The sequence below is a fragment of the Camelus bactrianus genome, chromosome 15 (genome assembly GCF_048773025.1).
Source record: "Camelus bactrianus isolate YW-2024 breed Bactrian camel chromosome 15, ASM4877302v1, whole genome shotgun sequence".
NCBI classification, from domain to species: Eukaryota; Metazoa; Chordata; class Mammalia; order Artiodactyla; family Camelidae; genus Camelus; species Camelus bactrianus.
In genome coordinates, this window is record NC_133553.1 from 64,904,355 (window position 1) to 64,930,218 (window position 25,864).

The 25,864-nt window shown below is 36.7% G+C and overlaps 1 protein-coding gene across 6 annotated transcripts in view; it reads left to right on the forward strand.

Moving 5' to 3' along the window:
* The first annotated feature begins 226 nt into the window (after positions 1-226).
* ZNF638 (zinc finger protein 638) overlaps positions 227-25,864 on the forward strand; it is a 109,073-nt gene continuing 83,435 nt past the window's right edge. For 2 of the 6 annotated variants that reach the window (XM_074341289.1, XM_074341292.1), the window contains exon 1: positions 227-395. In XM_074341289.1, coding sequence (XP_074197390.1) covers positions 280-395 — 116 coding nt within the window. In that variant the 5' untranslated portion in view covers positions 227-279. The remainder of the gene's footprint in view (positions 396-25,864) is intronic. The other 4 variants (XM_074341288.1, XM_074341293.1, XM_074341290.1 and 1 more) reach the window with 3 other exon arrangements.

Consider the following 25,864-nt stretch of genomic DNA (forward strand, 5'->3'; position numbering starts at 1 on the left):
CACTTCCAAGCTGGGCCACGAGGAAATCTGGACGCCTCTCAGCGGGCGGGCGAGGCCCGCTGAGCCTGCCGAGTGGCTGGGCGGCCCTGTCCGCTCCCGCCTCGTCCCCGGCTTCCCGCGCTCCGCTCCCATTGGCGGTCCTTGGGGATGGGCTGCGCCCATTGGCCGTCCTTGGGGCTGGGCGGGCCCCACTGCAGGGTGCCTTGAGCCTAGGAACCAAACGGCTGGCGTGCGCGGAGCGCTAGGAGCTGCGCGGATGTGGCGCGCGCGCGGCCGGCAATGCCGCGGGACAGCGTTCCTGCCGGGACTACAACCCAGGCGGCTGCCGGGTCCGCTGCTCCGAGCTCCGTCTCCGCCACCGCCGCTGCATTGCGGACTACGGACCCGCTGAAGCGGTGAGCACTTCCTGGGCTCCCTGCCCTTTCCCATGTTCAGGGGCAATTGGCAGGCGGTGGACAGCAGGGGCGAGATGGCCGGCTGGTTCCGCGCCAAGGCATCGTCACATCGCGGCGTTGGGACCCCCACCCCGACTCCCAACCCCGTGACTGTTAGTCCCCAGTCGGCTGGTCCTTAGCGCTAAGCAAGTTGTGTGTGCGGAGGCGTCAGCGGGTCAGCTCGCCATGGAACGCCTCACTGGCACTTGTCGCTCGACTTTGCGGTCCCAGTAACTCTTCTCGGGTCCTGGACACGCTCAGTGGACGCGGCGCTCTGCATGAGGGTCTTGGGAGACCACGATTAAGTAAATGATCTTTACACGCAGGCTTTTGGGGTGGGGTTAGGGTGATGAGGGCTCGCCAAATAGTCTCTTTTTCGCTTCGAAGTCAGTGAAATAGCTCGGATGAACTTGGGCTCTTTCTAAAGATTGTTCTTTAAAAAATTACATTGCAGAATAGCATAATATGCTGTATCTCAGCCAAAAATAGTGTTTGATGTCAGGGTAGTCATTTGAAGACAACGCTGACACTTTTATTCCGTGGATAATAGGTTTTGAGCTTTCTTACTTTCGAGTGATAGATTTCTTTCATTAAAGGAATTTCTCAAGTACAGAAAAATAAAGGAAGAAACCATGCATACTGTTTTGAGCCATCAATGTCAAGGGATTTCCATGCTCCCCCCGCCCTCCCCATTTGCTTAGGCTTGCTTTTACTTGCAACCACATACCCACGTTCGATTTTGGAGTGGTGTAAAAAGCGTGTGCGCCCCCGCCCGGGTTCCACTGGACAGCCGAGGGATGTCGGCCGTGTGCCGGATCCCGGCTGCGCTGCCGACTCGGGTCATTCCCCGGAGCAGGAGAGGTTCCGGACAGCCGCCCGGCCCGGTTGTTGATTGCAGCGATTTGCATGTTCCGAGAGAATCCAGGAAGCCGGGCTGCACGCCAGTTTAGGACACTGCTCAAGTCTCAATATGGGGGTCACTTCGCAGCATCGGCTATTTCTTTTAATTTCTGTGGCCTGAGTTGACCTCTGGTCCTTCACTGGAGGCAGGCAGAACTGACGCTTAGAGTAATTAAGTGAATTGCTCAGAATACTAAATACAAGTACCATAACTGCCCTCTTCTAATCTCTGTGCCGTTTGTTGCGAGTTGATGAGAGCCGGGAGTGAAGAGAATGATACACGTTTTGCAGAACGGAACGCTGTGATGTTGTGTCATGTTTCTTAGAGCTGGTTTCCCAGTCCAAGTTCTGGTGGCATTGTTTCAGCCTGCTTTGCCCTTTTCCAAGCCCCCGTGGGTTAGTTTGAGTCAAAAAGGAATGCTTATTTCTTATCCCGTAAGAATTGGGAAGGGGGACTGTTGGCTTGAGAATAAGGTGCTGGAATTTAGTCTGCCTCCTTCAGAGATTCTGAAGATTATGGATTTTTAAAAATGAGGGCATATTGGAGATTGTAGAATACTGTAATTATTGTTCTTATTAAGGGGTTGGAAAACAAATGCCGTTCTCATATTCAGTAATCAGGAAAAGTGAAGTGCTTTAAATGCACACTTTAAAACTGCCAATGCTTCTGTGAATTCTCTTGTAAAATCAAAAAAAGGACCCTTAATTTATCATTTCTTTCTTTCTTTCTTTTGAATCTGCTTAAAGGACTTGGGTTGTGTTTTACTGTTCCTAGTTGTCTGGATTCTGAGTGACTTTTAGCTGAGCTTTAAGTGTCTTTTAGGGAGGGGAGTTGAGGGAGTTATAAAATGTAGTGAATCTTTACTTTTTGCTTCTGAGGACATTTTGTGGTGGCCAGGAAAATTTATTTAGGACTGATCCATGAGAATAGAATGATTTAGAGAATTTTGCTGTTTTTGAAAAAAGTTACATTGTGTTCATTATGATTTCTGGAATGCTATAGTATGCTGTTATCTCACCTTGAAATAGTTTTTGATGTCATCATAGTCAATGGAATGCAATAGACATTTGTTTCTTAAATAATAAATTGTGAGCTTTCTTATTTTGTGGTAGTAACACTATCTTTTCTTAAAGAAAATTTGCCAAATACAGAAAAAAAAAAGAAAAAATATGTATGTTGTTAGAATCATCGATTTTGAAAGTTTTTTTTCCTAATTTACTTAGGCCTGCTTTCACCCACAACTAAATACTCAGGTTCCAAATTTGGAATGTTGTTAATAGTGTTCAATATGAAATTTGGGAGAGTGGGGGCTTATTAAAAAAGTTATTTTTCTCTATTGAAATGTCAGCCCCTGCAGAGACTGTTACGGTATTTTCTCCTTCAAGAAAGGGATTTGATGATAAAACCCTTTCATAATTTTGAATATTATAACCACTACCATTAAATGCTGGGCTTTCTTAAAAATGGAATTAAATTGGAAGGCTTTGAGAATTTAAATCTTTCTGTCATCTCTCAGTGACACGTCATTGCTAAAAGAGTTTTCTCTGTCATAGAGATCTCTCTTTGAATCCTCAAGATTTTCCTTGCAGCTCTCACATCAGAGCTGTGGTTTTTGATATCAAGGTTTGTCACCTTCCTTTTTGACTTTTTGACACGTTACAGGAGCAACATTTTACAGTTTGAGATTTGGGAATTTACCTGGTACCTGAAGACTCACAGGTGGAATTAGTAAAATATCCTGTCACTTCCCCTAAGTACCTTATATTTACTTTCCCATTAAGAGCTAATTAGGTTTTTGGAAGGCATATCACTTATACTTATTAAAATTCCTTAATTTTTTAGATACATTTGACCCAGCAATTCCACTTCTATAAATTCATTCTCAGGAAATAACAAAGGCTACATATACAGGGTTAGTTACTGGGACGTTTGTTGCAATGTTGTTTATGATGATGTAACTTTGAAAAAACTGAATGTCCCTAAAAAGGGAAATGGTAAAATAATTAAAATCATAGACTATAATAATTCACACTATATATTTATATAATGTAAAACTGTACAATCATTATAAATTATATTACGGAAGAAATTTGACAAAATGAAAGGTCGTCATAATGTCGGGGAAAAAATAATAAATTCTTTAAAATTATGAGTATCATTTCACTTCGGTTAAAAGAAGTATAAAAAGATTGAATTGTAGTAAAGATTATTCTTGATTCAGGCTTGCCACTTTAAGAGTTCTTCTGCATAGTAAAGTTTAAAAACCCTTGAGCTACAATGTCACTAATTATCAGAGAAATGCAAATCAAAACTACAATGAGGTATCACTTCACACTAGTCAGAACTGCCATCATTCAAAAGTCCACAAATGATAAATGCTGGAGAGGGTGTGGAGAAAAGGGAACCCTCCTACACTGCTGGTGGGAATGCAGTTTGGTGCAGCCATTGTGGAAAACAGTATGGCGATTCATCAAAAAACTAAAAATAGTTTTACCATATGATCCAGCAATCCTGTCCTGGGCATATATCCAGAGGGATTCTTAATTCAAAAAGACCCTTGCACCCCAGTGTTCATAGCAGCACTATTTACAATAGCCAAGACATGGAAATAGCCTAGATGTCCATTGACAGATGACTGGATAAAGAAGTTGTGGTATATTTATACAGTGGAGTACTACTCAGCCATAAAAAGAATAAAACAATGCCATTTGCAGCAACATGGATGGCCCTGAAGAATGTCATTCTAAGTGAAGTAAGCCAGAAAGAGATAGAAAAATATCATATGATATCACTCATATGTGGACTCTAAAAAAAAAAGACAAATGAACTTACATGTAAAACAGAAACAGACTCACAGACATAGAAAACAAACTTATGGTTACCAGAGGGGAAGGGGGTAGGAAGGGATAAATTGAGAGTCTGAGATTTGCAGATACTGACTGATATATATAAAATAGATAAACAAGTTTATACTGTATAGCACAGGAAACTATATTCAATACCTTGTAGTAGCTTACGGTGAAAAAGAATATGAAAACAATATATGTATATTCATGTATGACTGAAACATTGTGCTGTACACCAGAAATTGACACAACATTGTAAACTGACTATACTTCAATAAAAAAATTAATTAATTAAAAAAATAAAAACTCTTGAGCTAGATTGCAAGAAGGAAAAAGGAAAGGCTGTATTCACATATCTAGGCTGAAACCTTTATGTCTTTGAAATAATCATCGAATCCCTAGAGATGAATGGGGAGTTTTCAAGTGTCCCTGCTAATCCACAAGGTTTACTACTTTCTATTTTATTTAAGCCTTTATAATCTTATTATAGGTTAGTAGGTTTTTTTGTTGTTGTTGTGAGGATTAAGAGACTGGCAGGTATGTTCTCATGTTGGCATGTAAATGTGCAAGTTCCAAATACGTGATAAGATTGCCCTGTATGTGCATCAAAGTGTTAAAAGCAGTTATCTCTGGAGAGATGGAGTTTGGGGGTATTATTTTCTTTATTTTCATTACTTCACCAAACATTGAAAATAATGATGTTTTAATTTTACACCAAGATAAGGAAGTATGACAATATATTTTTAAAAATTTGAGTAGGCAATCATTTCACAGGGTTAAAGATCAAAAAGTTAATATACAGTATACTAGGGAGAGTCTTCCTCTCTCCCCTGTCCCTCATCTCCATTTCCATTCCTTCAACTCGCCTGCCCTAGGTAATCATTATTACTAGTTTATTGCTTATCCTCCAGAGATAGTTCATGCATTTCCACATCAAAATAGATTTACATTTTCCCCTTCTTAGATGTATCTGCAGGTTTCTTCCATTGCTTTTTCCACTTGACGTACTGTCATCATAGAGAGCATTTCACATCAGTACCTAGAGAGCATCCTCAAAAAGAGTTTTTTCTAAAAAAATGATTAGCACAGAAAGAGAGAATAAAGACAAAAGATGGGCCTTGATCAAAACATTGAAGAGACAATTAAAAGAAGAGTTTTCTTCATGGTTGGGGTGTTGAGTACAAGGCCTTCTTGCTGACTGAAGAGGAAATCACTTGGAGTACTGATAAACTCCGTGGGTCCTCTTGTACACAGATTTTTTTTCTTCCTTCCTTCCTTCTTTCCTTTCCTTTCCTTCCTTCCTTCCTTCCTTCCTTCCTTCCTTCCTTCCTTCCTTCCTTCCTTCCTTCCTTCTTTCCTTCCTTCCTTCCTTCCTTCCTTCCTTCCTTTCTTTCTTTTTGTTACATGGATTTTTTTCAATGAATATGCTGGAAAATTTTTTGGAGATTTACAATTTGAAATACTTGCAGAGAAACTTTGTAGATTAGAAATATCGAAAAAATTAAGGAAAAAAATGTTGTGAAGGTATAAAATACATATAAATACTAGTCTATCCTTAAGCATAAGATGAGTGATATTTAATATGAAATTAATAATGTATAAGTTTTCTTACTGTTTTAATGACTTTGATTTCAAAGAATTACATTATCATACAGTATGCCTCTCTCTTTTATCTTTAAGTTTTTTTTAAGGTAATTAAGTTTATTTATTTATTTATTTTAATGGAGGTACTGGGGATTGAACCCAGGAATTTGTGCATGCTGAGCATGCGCTCTACCACTGAGCTATACCCTCCCCCATCTCTTTCTGTCGTTCTCCTAATTGGAGAAACTGTGTATCAGCATATCATCACAGGAAAGTGGGGTTTTTTTTTAAGTGTAACAGTGTTTCCAATACTGTATTATGAATATGACTGTAAAGATGTTAAAAAATTTATAATGATTTCATTATTAGTGTATAGGCTAGGTTTCCACAAACAATCATGTTAATTACACTAGGCTACCATAAAGCAATCATATTGCTGCTTCTTCATTATCAGTGCATGTTGTTATGAGGTGGGAAGCCCCATAAAAAGACAGACAGGACCCCCAGGCAGGGCCACTACTCTCCTGCCAGCACCATCCGGTTCCCTGGCCCAGAGGCTCTATCTCACTTTTTGCCTCTTAAATGGCTTACTTCTAAGAAAGTGGAACTTATCCCTATAATTCTGTTGGTTCCCTGAGCTCACTCCTGATTGGTTATTTCCTTCACTCCTGATTGGTCCATCTCCCTAACTTCTGATTGGTCCATTTGTAGTACTTCATTTACATGGAGCTCACTCCTGATCGGTTATTTCTCTCCTTCCTGATTGGCCCATTTTACAAAACTTGTTCCTAATTAGTCAACTTTTATTATACCTTATTTGCATATGACATTGCAAAGTGTAAACTGGCAGCCTATAAAAGCCTGTGTAAACTTGCAGATGGGGGTCCAGAGCTTGGAGTGTTAACTTCTATGGGCCCGCTGGCGTAATAAACCTGAGTTCTCCAACTCTCCCAGTGCTGCTTGGTCTCTCGCCTGGATCCAGGTTGCTGTCACAACTGAGGTGTAACACTGAGCTGTAACACATTTTTTCTGCAACATTTCTATGTGTAAATAAATATGAATTTCTTTTTCATGTTATCTTTTCATTTTTAATGTCTAGTGTTAGTAATACATGTAAAATCTAGTGTTTTGTATCATATAAGATAATATGATCTAGGTACTGACACAATTCATCTTGTAAACAGATGTGATGTTACAGTATCAAATACAGTATAGTACTGTAAATGTATTTTCTCTTCCTTATAGTTTTAATAGCATTTTCTTTTCTCTAGCTTACTTTATTCTAAAAATACACTATGTAATACATATAACAAACAAAATACACGTTAAGCTATTGTTTATGTTATTGGTGAGGCTTCCAGTCAACAGTAGGCTATTAGTAGTCAAGTTTTGAGCAAGTCAAAAGTTACAGGTGGATTTTCCACTGCATGAGGGGGTTCAGTGTATCTAACCCCATGTTGTTCAAGGGTCAACTGTATAGGTTTTCTCTTAACCTCCTCATCTTCTGCCTGGTACCTTATCTTTACCCTCTACTGGTAACCTGGAGGCAACAGCCTGTCACCTGCTGTGGGGCTGACAAAGTCACCTGTTTGTAACAACGGGGAGAGTGGCCCCAGGAAAGGGGGTATCCAACATTTTGTATCAGTAAACCATTGCTGTGTACTTCTGACTAGGCAAGGGGTTCTCAAAGTGCAGTCTTGGGGGTTCCTGAGACCCTTTTTGTAATAATACTTACATGATATTTGCCCTTTTTTTCTTTTTTTAAACTGAAGTAGAGTTGATTTACAATGTTGTGTTAATTTCAGATGTATCCCAAAGTGATTCAGTTACATGCTTTTTCTTATAAGCATAGGATGGAGTTTTCTGGAAGCTATATAATATTGCAATAGACTGAACACAGAAATATAAAGCAGTGCCACTTTTCTCACTAATTTATTTTTTTGTTTTGGAAAATTTATTTTGTCATAAAAATTATGAGTTTATTATTTTTAAATGGACTAATAAAGATTTTTAAATTTCTTGGTTTTTCTTAAGATAATAAATCTAGATAGATATAACCCACATAAACAAAAGTTCCTTAGGGTCTCACCCAGTGCTTTTTAAACATACAGGTCCTTGGACCAAAAAGCTTGAGAAACCTACATTTCCCATTTTTCGGAGTCTAGCCGTTTGCCTTTTACTAGGTGTCTGTTTATACCTGTGTGGTCCAGATAGCCGCTAGTCACATGTAGCTATTCAAATGTAAGTTAAATATATTATATTTAAATATAAGTTAATAACATAAAATTAAATTCAAAAATCAGTTTCTCAGTCATACTAACCACATTTGAGGTGTTCAGTAACCACCTGTGGGTAGTGGCTACTGTATTGGGCAGCATAGATGTAGAACACTGGCATCGTTGCAGAAAGTTCTTTTGGACAGTGCTGATCAAAGCTATTAGAAGCTTTTCTTATCTCCTCCACTTATTCTTTCCTACCCCATGCTGTTTGTTTACATCATGATAGCTGAGCACATATACATCTATTTTTTATTCATAAAACATTTTATCATCACCAAAGCAAAGGGATGGGACAGGCATGCTTCTAGTGCACACACCCACGCACACTCAGATAGCTCGTGAAGTGGAGGTGATGCTGCCATGTATGCAATGCAGACCTATGCAGAGCACCACACAGTGATGCATGTTCACAAAAACTGCAGTGTGAGTGGCTCCCACTGGAGGTGCGCAGTGCAGTGGACCTGAATGCCTCAAAGAGCCAGGATCTGAATCCCAGTTTGTGTAATTCTCCAGCCTGTGCTTTGAAAAAACCTTGGTTAAGAGCACCGAATCAGTCCCTCTTGTCTCAGATAGATGTGCTGTTGAAGGAAAATTTTCAAAAATGGGTAAAATCATGATTTTCATGCAGATATAAAATGATTTTATATAACTTATTTAACTCATTAATGACATGAGGGAACCAGTAAGATGTTACAGCCAGTGCAAAGGGAGAATCCAAAGAACAGACACGTTTATAGATGAGGAATATTGAAATGAATGTGCAGACAAAGGCAGAACTGGCCTCTTCCACAGTAAAGTCAATTAAACCTCTACCAGACAGAATTTACAAGCCTAGAGGCAAGAGTTATTTTGCAAAACTATCAGTTTTCTTCAGTAGTAACTAACAAAGTAAAATAGTTCAACAGCAATGAAAGGCTGGACTCATAATCTGGGAGGGTGTGATCTAAATGCAGCATAGTTTTCCACTGAAGCACACATTTTTCTCTTACATAATTCATCCAGCAAAGTTTTTATTTTAATTTGCCTGCTCATGTAAAATTATCTATCTAAAAATTCTGGTTGATGGAGAAGTTACAATTTGTATTCTGGGTTTGTTTTGTTTGCTGAGTTACTTGCTTGTTTTAAGCAACTTGTTTAGATTTATGAGGCAAATCAGTGATGAGCTAAATAGATAATTTAGAAGGCTTCTCAATTGGTCCCAGACTGTTTTCCGTACCAGTCCGGAGAGTGACTGGCAATTTGTTTAAGTTCAACACTGCCTAGAGCTTGGAGGGCTAATAGCTTTGCAGGTAGACAGACAGACTATGTGCCATGTATTTAGGAGTTTTGACAGGAACTGGCTGCAGAAACAAAACAAGAATTTCTCATCCCAGGAGTTTTCTTACTTGTTTCTTATTTATTTTTCTCCACAGGCTTAGTTTAGAAAAGCTAAAGAACTAACTCCATTTTGAGCTCAGTTTCATTAGAACAAGGCAGTTTGGATGACAAAAAATTAGGAGGTGAGGCCATTAAAAAGGCAAAAAAAAAAAAATTAGGCTTTTTAGACGCAACTGGGCGTTCTGGGCAGTTAACCAAGGTTTGGTAGGAGACTGTTAAGCTCCAGACAAAGAAGGAAGGCCTTTTGTGTAGAAAGACTACTGTTTGCTTTGCTAGTTTTACTAAGAATATAGGTCAATGTTGATAGGACTTGAATCTTATGATGGGTCAGGGGAGGGTATCTGGAGGGGAAGGTGTCTCAAATTGATTGGCTGTGGACCATTTGTTGGGCCCTTACAGTATTTTGTATGTTTTGAATTAGTTGCCAACACTTTAAAATAAAGCAGCTTCAGATACACACACACACACACACCCCTGCATTTCTTTCCACACACACACACACACACACATACCTGCATTTCTTTCCACACACACACACACACACACACACATACCTGCATTTCTTTCCACACACACACACACACACACACCCATGCATTCCTTTCCAGTGTTTAAAGACCTGGAAGCTCTAAGACCACTGAGATTACAGTAGTACCTGGCTGCAATAGGCTGGAACTGGGGAGTGCCTGTCCCTTTTAGAAAGGCATGTGCTCTCCACTTAGATGTCCCCACCATTCCCTCCTGCCCCCAGTATCTAGGCTAAGTGTCAGTAGCCCTTTATCCTTTGTACTTATGATGCTGTTTTTCCACTGTAGCTTTAAGAAGGAAAAAAGGCCTTTTCATTATTAAAAAAAAAAAAGAGATTTTGTTTGTTTGTTTGTGGAAGCACAGAATGCCCCTGTTTTAGTATGCAAAGTGTATCTGTGTCAAAAATATGCAAATTAAGATGCATTTTAAAACCAACCATACACAGTAAGCACCCTAACTAGTATACAGAAACGATACAATAGGGTTTGTGTTTGAGTGGGAATTAAGTAAGGGACACCATTACAACATGTAGTTATTTATTTGGTGAAAAAATTTCCTGGGTCTCAATACATTACATCAATAGTAAATTCCTAAATCAGTGCCTTTAGAGTAGAGCAGAAATTATGTACCTCAAACAGGGAAAAAAACTAAATAAATGTAAATATAATTGGAAACAGTATTTCCAATTAGACTTCATAATTATATTTCATAGCATACTGAAGATATGACCAAACACTTAAAAGGTATTATGAATTTAAATTATTTATGGCATTTTCAATTTAAGCTTGTGAAAATACATATATAGATAATATCACACAGCAAAATTTGTGGTATCTGGAAATTTGAAGGAGTTGAAGAACTTCTGGATTTGTTGCCCATGAAAAGGCCAGTATCAAATAACTCATGTATGTATATTAGAAATGTCTGTCAAAATTTAATGTAAATGGGTAAAAATATATTAACTTGATTATAGATAGTACATTGGACCATATTGAAAAGACAATCCATGGATTTAATAATTTGTTTATTGCAGATTTTGCTAGGAATAATTTTAGGCCAAAAGCTTAAAAATGCATCCAAAATAGTAATTATTACCATAAATTGGATACTGATTCTTGAACTTCAGGTGTCTCAAGGATTTTCAAGATTCGTAGTAAGCGCAACTCTAGTCTCCAATACGTTGTTTAGGGCTGACAGTGCTTTTTGTTAATCTGTTGTAAGAAATCAATCTGTACTTGTCATCCAAGGGAAAATCTTTACCCTCAGTTTACCGATGACAAATGGTTCAAAGATCTGGCTTTTTTTGGTTGACATCACAGCTCATCTAAATACTGTAAAATTTTTTTTTTGCATGAGCATTCACAAGGAGTGCCACATTTATATGATTCAGTTCTCCCATTTGTAGTAAATATATATGTTTTTCGGCAAACTTTTTTTTTTTTGAAAGGACTAACCAGGATCACTTTTCATATGCTAAAGTTGGTTTCCAGAAATGAGAATTATGGCCTTAACTTCATCCCCTAAATTACGGAATTTAAGACTGAATTCCAAGCAGGCTTTTTGATTTTACACTTTATGAAAATGAACTTTTTTCAATTAGTAGCAATAATGTGAATAGATAGCTACAGATGGAAGTATTAAAAACTGATTATTGTAACATCAGAGCAACAGAATTTCTCAAATACCTTTGAATTATTCTAAATTCAAAACTCACTATACAAAAATTTCTTCTTTGTTTGAAAGTAACTATTTAAGGGGAGTTGTTTTCTCTCATGAAACTCAATTTAAAAAAACATACTGCTCTTAGTTCAAGGATTCAGGGCTGAAAGCTATATTACACATTGTATACAACTCTAACTACACTGAAATCTTGGCATGGGCAAGGGGTGTCAAGTTTTTTATTTTAGATCAAAAATGTATGAGCTACAAGAAAAATTTAATAATGAAGTTCCTATTTTTTAATTTGTATGTTTTTGGTTTCAAATTTATAATCTCTGATAGCATAAATGGTTGCATTATGTTACATGCCTAAATCATCATTCAAAAATAATGTTGGGGGGGAGGGTATAGTTCAATTAGTAGAGTGTGTGCTTAGCATGCAGGAGGTCCTGGGTTCAAGCCCCAGTGCTTCCATTAAAAAATAGATAAATAAACAAATAAACCTAATTACCTCCCCCCCGAAAAAGAATATAAATAAATAAAGAAATAGGTAAATAAATAAACAAATAAACAAATAATAAAGTTTGATTCTATTTCTAGCTCTGAATTTTCTGTTATCTTGATCAATTATTTATGTTACTAGCTTGTCCCCTGTACATATTTGAGTTTGTGACCCTTGTCATAGTTGAAAAGTAAATCTCAACTATGTCCTTGGGGAAGATGCCTATGAAAATATGGTGATCACATCGTTCTAATTGATTTTACAGTTTTACCACTTTTCCTTAACTTAGGCATGAAACATGTTTTCATGGCGGTTTGTTTCACGGTGGCAGTTTTAGGAAAGGAAAATTGAGCATTTATACTTACTTATCTCAACATTGCAAGCACACGTTAGGCCTCTCAGTATTACGCGGCAAGAGCTTTTCCCTTCACTCTTCTGTCACCCCCTGCAGAATCCTCAGTGAGAATTCCCTGGGAGAATTTCTGGGCAAACCATTGAAAAACAACACCCATAAGCTTCGATAGGATCAGAGACTCCATCCAGACTCTGTTTAGACGGGTAGTTCTGTTCTGGGGAGGAATCAGAGGCTGTGCTTCGTTTTGTAGTAACTGCTGAGTGTCGGCTGTCGCGTCGTTGATTCGTGGCTTCGGGATCGCGCATGTGCGGTGCGTGAGAAGCCGCCTGGTACTCCCCTCTCCGCCGCGGTGCTGTCCTCTCTTTGGCTCTGACGCAGCTATGGCTCTGCCTTCTCAATTGCTTGCTGTGTGTTGCCTTTTAATAGAATTACAGACCTTTAAAGAGTGTAGTAAAGCTTTGACCACGGAAGAAAAAAAATTTGGCTAGTTTCCAAACTGGCCCAAGGAAAACAAAGAAAAAGAGGACTAGGTTTTCTAAATCTTAAGTAATTTGTAGGTACTAAATTGTCGCTATTAACATTTTTTTCCCTTAAGTTCAGTGTCTAGTTGGGTGTTTAAATTTTAATTTTTCACTTACATGTGGAATCTAAGAAAAGATACAAATGAACTTACTTACAAAACAGAGACTCACAGACATAAAAAACAAACTTATGGTTACGGGGGGGGGTCAATTGCGAGTTCGGGATTTGCAGATACTAACTACTGTAAATAAAATACATAAACAACAAGTTTCTATTGTACAGCACAGAGAACTATATTCAATATCTTGTAGTAATCTATAATCAAAAGGAATATGAAAACAAATACATGTATGTATATGTCTGACTGAAATTTTATGTTGCACACCAGAAACTGACCCAACATTGTAAACTGACTATAGTTCAATTTAAAAATGTTTAATTTTGCTGAATGTTTAGCGAAAATCTGTTTATTTAAAGAAATGATAATATCAAGGGGTAAAATGGCAACTCTCCAGTCTTCACATTTCTTCTTGCTCCCTTTTGATCCTTCTTTGGGGTCAGATAGGTATCAGGTATTGTGATGTTTTTCAGTAGTTCTCAAGTGTGGTCCCTCTGCCAGTAGTTCCCAGTACAGTCTAGGAACTTACTGAAAATGCAAAATCTTGGGTCCCATCCCAGATCTACAGAATGAGAAACTCTTGAGGAGTATGGTGAGTAGCAACAGGTGGTGATTCTGATGTACACTAAACTGTGAGAGCCACTGCTCTATATAACTTGAATTATACTGTTAGCTTTGTACATGGAAACCTACAAAAGTTTTCAAACAACTCTTTTAGTGTCTTCATACCTTCCTTTCATTGCTTTGGGAGTCTGGGATAAAATATATATTGTGATGAATAGGGGACCTTTCTCCCAGCTGGCTGGGACTTTGTGGTAGCTGCAGTCAGTTAACTGCCTTGAATGACAGTTACTCATTGTTGAGGTAATGGATGAGACAGAGGCACTTCCAGAAGAAGTCACTTAGATCTGGGATCCCAGGAACTACTGATCAGAGGGGAACCTACTTTTGAGATGTGGCCAAGAGCAATTATTCTCATCCTGATTACATAGTATAAGTAATCCACTGGGAAAAAAAAAAGTCTGAGTATATATATGACTTTGTATGTGAAATTGTGTGTTCAATTTCTTTTTATTGTGGTAATATGTCCATAACATGAAATTTACCACTATAACCTTTTTTAAGTGTACAGTTCAGTGGCATGAAGCCCATTCAGATTGTTGTACAACCATCACCCCCATTCATGTCCAGAAGTTTTCCATCATCCCAAACTGAAATTCAGTACCTCTTAAGGAACAACTACCCTTGTTAGTAATGGACTCCCTGGAGCCCCAGATAACCATTGTTCTGCTTTCTTTCTCTATGAATTTGACTATTCCAGTTTCCTTATGTAAGTGGAATCGTACAATTTTTGTCCTTTTGTGTTTAGCTTATTTCACTTAGCATCATGTATCCAAGGTTCATCTATGTTGTAGCATCTATCAGAATTTCGTACTTTTCAAAGGCTGAATAAAATTCCATTGTTTGTATGTACTACATTTTTTTCCCCATTCACCTGTGGGTAAACATTTGGGTTGTTTTTACTTTTTGGCTCTTACAAATAATGCTGCTGTGAATATTAGGGTACAAATATCTGTCGAAGTCCCTGTTTTCAACTCTTTTGGGTATATTATAGCTGTAAGTGGAATTGATAGATTTACGGTACTTCTGTGTTTAGTTTTTTGAGGAACTGCCATATTGTTTTCCACAGTGGCTGCATCATTTTACATTCCCACCAGCCATGCACTAAGTTTCCAATTTTTCCACATCCTCACCAACACTTGTTATTTTCTGGTTTTTTGATAATGGCCACCCTAATGTGTGTGGTTTCTTATTATGGTTTTGGTTTGTAATTCCCTAGTGATTAGTAATACTGATTTCATGTGCTTGTTGTTCATCTAAGTATCTTCCTTGGAGAAATGTCTATTCACATCTTTGCCCATTATTTTAATGGGGCTATTTATTTCTTTTGTTTTTGAGTAGGAGTTCTTTCTATACTCTGGATACTAATACTTTATCAGATAGACAATTTGCAAACATTTTCTCTTATTTGTGGTTTGCCTTTTTACTTTTTGCACTGCCCTTTAATGCACAAAAGTTTTAATTTAAATGAAGTCCAATTTATATGATTTTTTTCTTTTGTTACCTGTGCATTGAATGTATAGCTCTCTTTGGGTATTATTGACATTTGAATAATTTTAAATCTTCCAATCCATTTTTTTGATGAGTGTTTTTTTAATCACAAAATGATGTTGAATTTTGTCAAGTACTTTTTCTGCATCAATTGAGATGATTGTATGATTTTTTCCCCCTCTAATTCATTTTATGAAGCTAGTGTTACCCTGATGCCGAAACCAGACAAAGAATTTTTCTTGAGGTACAGATCAGGATCCCTCATAATACTGAAGATGCAAAATCCTTAGCAAAATATTAACAATAGAATTCAACAAGATATAAAAAGAATTATACACCTTGGCCAAGTGAGGGGTGCAAGGCTTGTTTAATACTTGAAAAATTAATCAGTGTAATCAATCATATTAACAGGGTAAGAAGAAAAATCACATGGTCATATTAATCAATGTAGAAAAAGTAGTTGACAAAATTTAACATCCATTCATGATAAACACTCTCAAAAAAGAGAGAGAGGAGAGCTTTCTCAGCTTGGTAAAGAGCATCTATAAAAAACCTACAGCTAATATCACACTTAAAGGTGCAAGACTGCTTTCTCTTTAAGATTTGAGAACAAGAATGGGGATGGAAGTTAGAGTAGAGAATAGAAGGCAGCAGATCAGAGAGGAAGAAATAAAACTGTTCCTATTTTTGATGACATCATAATCTTAATAGAAAATTCCAAAGAATCAAGAGAAAAACTAGAACTAATACATGAGTTCAGCAGGATTGTAGGATACAAGAAAAACATACAAAAATCAATTATGTTTCTAAATGCTGGCAATGAACACGTGGACACCAAAATTAAAAATACAATACCATTTACAGTTGCTCCAAAACCCTGAAATACTTAGGTGTAAGTCTAAGAAAAAACATACAGGAATTGTTTGCCAAAAATTATACAACACTAAATACTTCTTTCAAGAGAAATACTGTGGATTGGAAGACTCTATATAGTGAAGATGTTGGTTCTTCCCAAATTGATATATAGATTTAAAGCAATTCCTATAAAAATCTCATCAATTTTTCTTGTCGATCTAGATAAGTTTATTCTAAAGTTTATATGGAAAGGTAAAGAACCTATAATAGCTACAATCTTTAAGAATAAGATTAAAATGGGAGCAGTCAGGCTACCTGAGTCTAAGGCTTACTGTATTTAGCTACGGTAATCAAGACTGTTGGTGTTGCTGGAAGGAGAGACACATAGATTAATGGGCCAGAACAGAGAATCTAGTTACAGGCCTATACTAATATGCCCAACTGATTTTTGACAAGATGCAAAAGCATTTCAGTGGGGGAGAGAGAGCTTTTTCAACAAATGGTGCTACCGCAATAAGACACCCACTGGCAAAAATATGAACTTTGGCCCAAATCTCATTGGTTATACAAAAATTAACTCAAAATGGATCACAGACTTAAATATAAAGTATAGAACTATAAAACTTTCAGGAAAAAAAATAGGAGAAAATGTTCAGGATCCAGGGCTAAATAAAAAGTTCTTAAAATTAATCATAAAAGCACAATCTAGAAAAGGAAACAGTGATATAAATCGGTGTTTATCACAATTAAAAACATCTGCTCTACAGAAGGCTTCGTTAAGGGGATGAAAACAAGCTACAGAGTGGGAAAAAACATTTGCAAACCACGTGTCTGACAAAGGACTAGTATTTGGAATATATAAAGAACTCTCAGAAGCTAAAGACTTAAAAATCAATTAGAAAATGAGCAAAAAAACCTTAAATTCCTTAAGAAACATTTCAACAAAGAGGATGTACAGCAGAGAGGGGATAACTCAGGGGTAGAGTGCAAGACTAGCATGTTCGAAGTCCTGGGTTCAATCCATAGTACCTTCACTAAAATAAATAAAAACCTAATTACCTCCCCCTTAAATTAAATAAATAAATTAATTAATTAATTAATTAAATAAATAAATAAACAAACAGATGGCAAGTAAGCACATGAAAAAGATGTTCAATATCATTAGCTGTTAGGGAAGCACAAATTAAAACCATAGTGAGATATCACTATACAATTATTAAAATGGCTAAAGTAAAAAATAGTGAAAACACCAAATACTAGCACGAAGGCCAAGAAACTAGATCCCTCATACTTTGCTGGTGTGACTATAAAATGGTGCAGTCACTCTGGAAAACAATTTGGCAGCTTCTTACAAAATTAACCATGCAATTACCATACAACCCGGCAGTAGCACTTGGGCATTTATGTATCCTACAGAAGTGAAATCTTACTGGTGAAAACAGGGTTCTTAATGGTGAAAGATTGAAAGTGTTCCTTTTAAGATTGGGAATGAGACAATAATGTCCATTATCACCCATGTGTTCGGCAATGTACTAGTGACCATAGATTGTGCACTAAATAAGAAAAAAAAAAAACCCTAAACTATCCTAAGATTGGGAAGGAAGGAATAAAATTGTAATTGCCATAGATCAAATGATTGTGTATGTAGAAAATACAAAGGCATCTAGACATAAAGCATCAGGAATATTAAGTATCTAGGAATACATCTACCATAATGTATGTACTGTATCAATGCTGAAAGCTATAAAATATTATTGTGAGAAATTAAAGTTCTAATTGAATGGAGAATATGACATGTTTATTGTACTGTAAAGAATTGTAAAGATTTCACTTTTTTTTAACATTTTTTATTGAGTTATAGAGGATTTCACTTCTTATCAAAAGGATCTATTGAGTCAATGCAATCCCAACCTAAAATCCAATCGGTTTTTTTTGAGAACTTGACAAGCTGATTCTAAAATGTACATGGGCATGCAAAAGGCCAAGAATAGGGCCAGTCTTGAGCAGTGGGAAGACGAGCTGTAAATTAGCTATCAAGACTTTATATAAAGCTGCGATTATTAAGAAAGTAGCATATTAATGGAAAGATAAAATTGAGCATCAGAATAGAATACAGAGCCCAGAAACACATGCATGTATCTGGATACTTAATATACGACAAAATTGACCCTAAAGAGAAAAGGGGAAAGGACTAATTTTTTTCAGCAAATGATGCTGAGAGCATTCCTGAACTCAGGTCCGGCTGCTCGCCGCTTGAAAACCAATACCCAAGACGCATATGTTGGTGGAAATGAAAAGTTGCTTTCAATCAGAAAGCCAGCAATCTAGGGAGAAGGTGGAGTCATATCCCCCCAAAACCAACTCTGAAGATCCTGCTCAGCCGTGAAAGTTTTTAAAGGGAAAAGGGGAGGTAATCTCAGTTAATCATGAAGACGGGATCAAACTTGCAGCCCTCTCCCACTGCATGCAGGCTTGTTGACTTCCCATGACCTTTTTTTTAGATAATGTCTTGTTCACACAGTCTATTTGCAAGATTACTGAGGGGCAGCTAGGGAAGAGAACTGGTCATCTGTTAATTACTTATTCTTCATTTCTACTTCTTTGATCTTCGGAAAGAACCGATGGGTTAGGCAAGGTATTGTGTGATCCAAAGATGTGAAAAGTGTGCTTGGGCCGGAGATGAGTAGAGCCGGGGTGGGGGGTGCTGGTTTAAGGTTAGTTACCATAGAGCTTTGCTAATAGAGCCATATTTCATGGTAGCATGCCCTGAACCCCGTCATTTGTAAATTGGTAGAGTACTTTGGGAGAATGATTTGGCATTATCTACTAACGTCGAAGATATGCATACTCTTTGGCCCAGAATTTTTACTCCTTTGGTTTATATTAGGGTAATCAACCATCCCAGTTTATCTGTATATTCAACAGAAATGCATACACATGTGCACCGGGAAGCATGCACAAGGATGTTCATAGTATCATTATTTATAGTAGTCCCAAACTGGAAACAAATGTTAAAAAAAAATTCAACTGAATAAATTTTAAAAATCTTACTGATTTTACTCAATGATTCGTGAATCTGGCAGCATCCCGTCTAGCAGATAGAAAGAAGCTCTGAGGAGCTGTTCAAAATGAAAGGCTTTTATATACAGAAGAGAGAAGGACAAGGAAGTTATACCAGCAAAAAGCAGATGGGCTGTGGCAAGGTCACTTTCCTTTAGGGGATGGTAAGGGTTTATGGGACCCATTAGTCTTGATCAGGTAATTCCAGATTGACTGGTTTAAGATTCCATTTCTGGGAGAGTAGAAAGTGTAATTAAGTATTAAGCAAGTCTTGGTTTGGTGATGTGGGGTTTAGGATAAATAGCTTCATTTTGCAACTGTCCAGTTTTTAACAAAGTGAAATACCCTCCAGCAATAGAACAGTTAAATTATAATACGTTCAAACAATGGGATATTATGCAGCAATAAAAATGAACAATGAAAGTGTAACCATATAGGTGACTTTCATAAACATAACATTGAGTGAAAGAAACTACATGTAAGAGAATACATGCTGTATCATTCCATTTATATAAAGTTTTAAAATAGAGAAACTAAATTAAAAGGTTTAGGAATGCAAGATTAGGTGGTAAAATTATAGTGGAAAGCAAGGAAGTGATTATTATAACCATCAGGCCCATAATAGTGGGCCTCTGAAAGGGAGGGAGGGCTTATTATGGAGAAAGGGCATTAGAGGGTCTTTGCAATGTTTAATTTCTTGATCTGGGTGAGTTATATAGATATTTACTTTGTCATGAATTACTGAGTTACACATTTTTGTCTTGTCTTATTTTTTCCCTTGTGTATATGTCATATTTCTCAAAGAGCTTCCCTCCCTCTCTCCCTTCCTTCCTCTCTTCTTTGCTTCCTTCCTTCCAACCAAGTTTTAGCCTTGCTGGGGAATTATTAGAGAGCAACAATTTAAAGAAATCATTGCTCACCAGGAATATTACGGTAGTATCCTCTCACAAATGATTGCAAACCTTCAAGCCTTTTTCCACAATGAGTGGTATCTGGCAATTATCAGCCAGAATGACTTTTCAAAGGTCTGACTATACATCTAATTTTGATGCTTTTTGGCTTAAAATTCTTCCACAAAGACTGGTTAAGTAAATGCTAGAATAGCTCCATAAAGTGAAATATTCTGCAGTCATTAAAAAGGATGGGGTAGAGCTCTTTGTACTAATATAGAAGAATCTCAAAGAATGGTTATTAAGTCAAAAATAAGGCACAGAATAGTATGTTTATAAATAGGCAGAGGAGTAAATAGATACAGTGGAATTTCATCAAAATTCCTTTATGTTACTCAAAATCAACCAATTCATGGAGGTAAAAGGAAGAGAAATATATATTATTAAGGAGGGACAGGGGGCAGCTGTTGCCTTTTCCCTACTTTGTGAATATGTGGTCCGTCCTACAACAGTCTATGGAATAGTATGCAAATAATTTTAAGGGTTTTACTGACCATTTATAAAGAAGAGTTATGCGTAATTTGGGAGGCCAGATGAGTGAACCGTTGTGGCTTTCTTAACTCTTGTGCAGGATTATTAGTTTTAAGAGTGTCTCACCATTGCAGGATATTTAGTATATCTGGCCCTCAACCATTAAATGCCGGTAGTTCCTGAGTTATTGGGTCAATCAAGGAACCACCCCTCCAGATCTTTGAACAGAAGTGGGTGGAGCAAAGGTTTGGCTCATGCTGTCTCAGGTTGAGAGCACTAGAGGAAAGAAAGAAAGAATATAAGATCATTGAGAAAAAGAAAGCTGAGTGAAGAGAATTAAGGGAACTGACCACCTGGTTGTTTAGGATTGGCTGCACAGAACTGTGAATGCTCTATCTGAATAAGGAATTTTCAGATTATTATGACCATAAGCGAGGCAGAAAAGCAGGCAAGGTGAGTGCACTCAAGTTCTCTCTGGGGTTTAAGTTGGGCTGTCAAGTTGCCAACACCAGGGAGCTGCCAGGGAATGGACACGTGCCTAAGAGACTCATCAGTCTTCCCCTCTGACCCTCACCGGGAAGTGTTCCCCCGGGATCTGCACTTGCCTCCTCAGCCCAGGGCCAGCCTGTCCCTCCCCCTTCCCAGAGGAACGGAAGGGGAGATACCCTCGAGGGGGGAGAACAGCCCTGAGGTGAGGAGATATGACAGTGACTAATTTAAGAATTCTAATTTGATGCAGAGTGTTACTGGATTAGACTAAGGAAACCCAGAATGAATCCACCATAGAGACTTATAACTGTGAAAAGCCACACAGACTTCTCGTCAGGAGGGGCTTGGTCCAACAGCTTTCCCTTCTGGTTTTGGGCATGGCCATCCTTGGTCTAGCACGGCATTAATTGACTGGGCTCAGTTTTGGTCTCCACACTTTAAAAAAATTGATGTAGATACTGGATTCAATATTTGTCTTTGGCTTTACAAAGTAGCTTGTATTTTTAGAATTTTCTACATAATATGGTAAAATGTAGAGCAATTGCAATGCATCAGTAAAATGGGTAAATTTTCTGATTAAAAAAAAAAGAGATGTAAATTCAGGAGCCCATAGAAGGATATCAGAGTGATCAAAAGCAGGCAACATATCAGCCCTAAGATTGGCATTGAATTTTTTGGGATCCCAGCCCAGAGGTGTTTATAGTTTTCAGTAGCAATACTATAAAAGGCCACAAGATGGCGACAAAAGAATGCCAAAAGGCCACTTTTTTAAAGCTAGATTTGGGATCAGACGTTCCTTGATGAAAACAAGAAAAAGAAAGTTTAAGAATGTCTATATTTTAAAACCTACGGAATTATCAAAATACTTGCTCTGGCAGTTTTTGCAATACTTGCTTATTGTTTAGACGAAGGATTTCATACACGTTAAAGGACAATGTTGTGGTATCCACTTATATGTGAAACTGAAAAAAACCTCAAAGTCATAGAAACAGAGAGTAGACATGTGGTTTCCAGGAGCTGGAGGGTAGTGAGGGAAATAGGGAGAGGTTGGTAAAAGGGTACAAACTTTTAGCTATAAGATGAATGAGTTCTAAGGATCTGATGTGAAACATGACTATTGTTTAATAACACTGTATTGTATAATTGAAATGTACCAAGAGAGTGAAACTTTTTTTTTTTTTACCAACATTGTGGTGTTTTACCGAGAAACAAGACAGTGAAACATTTTTAAATATTCTTACAAAAATTCATATATGGGCATATATATATAGTATATATATAATTAATATATAGTATGTAGTTAATTTATATATCCATCACTATTTATATAGAGTATAAAATAGATATAGTATTATATACATATATATGTATAAAGCCACATGGTGAGGAAGCAGTGTCACAAGAAGATGGAACCACTCTCAGCCAGGGACAGTGTGTGATTACTTGGGACAGAACCCCTTTACCAAAAAGCATTGGACATGTAGCACAAGCCAAAAAAAAAAAAAAACCTTTGTTGGGTTAATCTAAATATATGTATGTGTATATGTATATATGCACATACACACATATACAGGGTGATGAATGTTATAGGATAATGGGTGTGTTAATCAACTAGATGGGAGGAATCTTTTCACAATCAGACCCGTATCAAATCACCACGATGTACGCTTTAAAAATCTTACAATTTTATTTTTAAATTATACCTCAATAAAGCTGAGGAAAAAAGAAAAAAGAGCAATATTGGTAAATGAGTTAGATATTTGTTTCTCAGACTTTAACAGACATCAGGATTGCCTCCTTAGCCTTCTGCCGTCCTTTGCTCTCTTTTCTGACCTCTATCCCTCTCTCTGCTTCCACCAAGACATCACAATTTGAGGAAAGCAGTGTGACATAGTGGTTGACGGCATGGGCTGTGGAGCCCTACTGTTTGAGTTCAAATGCAGACTACCAGTTATTAACTGTGTGACATTCAGCAAATTGCTTCACTCTGCCTTGGTTCCTTTGTCTGTAAAATAGAAATAATAAGAGTGCCCTCTTCATTAGATTATTCTCAGGATTAAATAAGCTGATATGTGTAAAAACACTTAGAACAATGCCTGGCATATAAAAATGTTAATTTTTTATAGAATTAAGGTTTCAAATATTTTCTACTCATTTACAGAGTTGCATTGTTTTAATTTACTAAGCAGATGAGTGAACTGTTTCAGGATTTGCTCTTGTTAAAAAAAAACTTTTAAATCAAATAGTTGCTTTGGTGTAGGTGGTATTTAATAGTTTTTTTTTTTTCTATCAGTCATGTTTTCCTATTTCCCATCCTTAGATTAGTTACTGAAGAGATGATACGAATTTTGTTTATATGGAAGATTTTTATTAAAGGGTATAGGGTTGTTATGTTCCCAGAAAGTGAAAGAAAAAAAAACGACAGATTAAAGCAAACATTTTTATTTTATAGATATTCACTAACTGTATAGAAGAAAAACCTTTTCAATAATCCAGAAGATTTTTTTAAAGGGTACTATGCTTACTTATTTAACCATTTCAGGATTTTACATATATATTTTAGAGGGTTTTCTTAATTTGTGATATAGTTGATTTACAATATTGTATTTCTTCCAGGTGTACAACATAGTGATTCAAAATTTTCATAGGTTATACTTCATTTATAGTTATAAAATACTGGCTATGTTTCCTATGTTGTACAATATATTCTTGTAGCTTATTTATTTTGTACATAGTAGTTTGTACCTCTTAATTCCCTTCCCCTATCTTGCCCTTCTCACTTCCCTCTCCTTTCTCGTAACCACTAGTTTGTTTTCTATATCTGTGAATCTGTTTGCCTTTTTTTAATGGTCATTTTTTTGTCTTATTTTTTAGATTCCGCATATAAGTGAAAGCAGTATTTGTCTTTCTCTGACTTCTTTCACTAGGCATAATACCCTCCAAGTCCATCCATGTTGTGGCAAAAGGCAAAATTTCATTCTTTTTTATGGTTGAGTGGTATTCCACTGTGTGTGTGTGCGCACGCACATGAATATATATACATATACACACATATATATATAAAAGAAAACGTGGCATATATATATATATGTTTTTTATCTATTCATCTGTCAATGGACACTTAGGTTGCTTCCATATCTTGGCTGTTGTTAATAATGCTGCTGTGAACATTGGAGAGTATCTTTTTGAATTAGTGTTTTTGTTTTCTTCAGATATATACCCAGGAATGGAATTGCTGGATCATATGGTAGTTCTAGTTTTAGTTTTTTGCAGAACCTACATGTGGTTTTCCACAGTGACTACACCAATTTACATTCCCACCAACAGTGTATGAGAGTTCCCTTTTCTCCACATCCTCACTAACATTTGTTATTTGTGGTCTTTATTTGATGATAGCCATTCTGACTGGTGTAAGGTGATATTGTGGTTTTGATTTACATTTCTCTGGTAATTAGCGATGTTGAGCATCTTTTCATGTACCTGTTGGCCATCTGTTTGTCTTCTTCGGAAAAGATGTCTATTCAGGTCTTCTGCGCATTTCTTATTGGGTTTTTTTTTTTGATATTGAGTTGTATGAGCTGTTTATATATGTTGGATATTAAACCCTTATTGATCATATCATTTGCAAATATTTTCTGCCATTCAGTAGGTTGTCTTTTCATTTTGTCAGTGGTTTCCATTGCTGTGCAAAAGTTTTAAATTTAGTTAGGTGTCATTTTATTTATTTTTGCTTTTGTTCCCTTGCCTTAGGAGACAGATCCAAAAAAATACTGCTACAATTTATAACCATTTCAGGATCATATTAAAACTATCTGCTAATGAAATTGAAACTTGTACATTCACTCTTTAGAAAACAAAACTTTTTTAGAGGGGAGGGTATAGCTCAGTGGTAGAGGGCAGGGTATAGCTCAGTGGTAGAGGGCATGCTTAGCATGCAGGAGGTCCAGGGTTCAGTCCCCAGTACTGCCATATACATAAATAAATACCTAATTACCTCCCCCCCAAATAATAAATTAAATTTTAAAAATTTAAAAATGGTTAGGCTGATAATCTAGAAAACAAAACTTTTTAAATAAAATACTTCAAGTATCCAAAAGATACTGTATATATTTGTATAATAAATACATTTTTATATTTGATAAAATCATAAATATAGAATTAATGCCATGTACTTACAACTCAGTTGAAGAAATAGAACATTAATAATACTTTGAAGCCCCAGATGCCCCTAGGAAGCCCTTTGTATTCCATGCCATTTCTTAAACTTCCCCCATTCTGACTTTTGGTTTTCTTAATCTTTTATCTTAAAAAGTACTTTCTAATTTATAAACATATTCATATACACCATGTTGCATATTTGATTTGCATGTTTGAAAACCTTACATAACAAAAAAAAGTTTTTAATTACTTGTCTGATAAATATTCTTCCACTTTGTGACTTAATTTTTACCCTTTGGGAAATACCGGTATCTTCTGATAAACAATTTTCTAATTCTAAGCGGTGAAGTTATTAATATTTTCCTTTATGGTGCATGTTGTTTGAGTGTTCTGTAAGCAATTCTTTCCTACCCCGAGGTCATAGGGATATTTGCCTGTTATCTTTCGGTTTTAAAGCTTTAGCTTTCTTTCAAGTATCTAATCTGTCTGGAATGGGTTTGGGGGAATGCTATGAAAAAGGAGTGCATTTTTTTTTTCATATGGGTAATTATCCTTTCCCTCACAGATCTGCATGCCACCTCTGAAATATATCAATCAATTTTCCATAAATGCTTAGGTCTTCTTCTGGGCTCTCTTTTTTGTTCCATTAATTTTTTGTGTATTT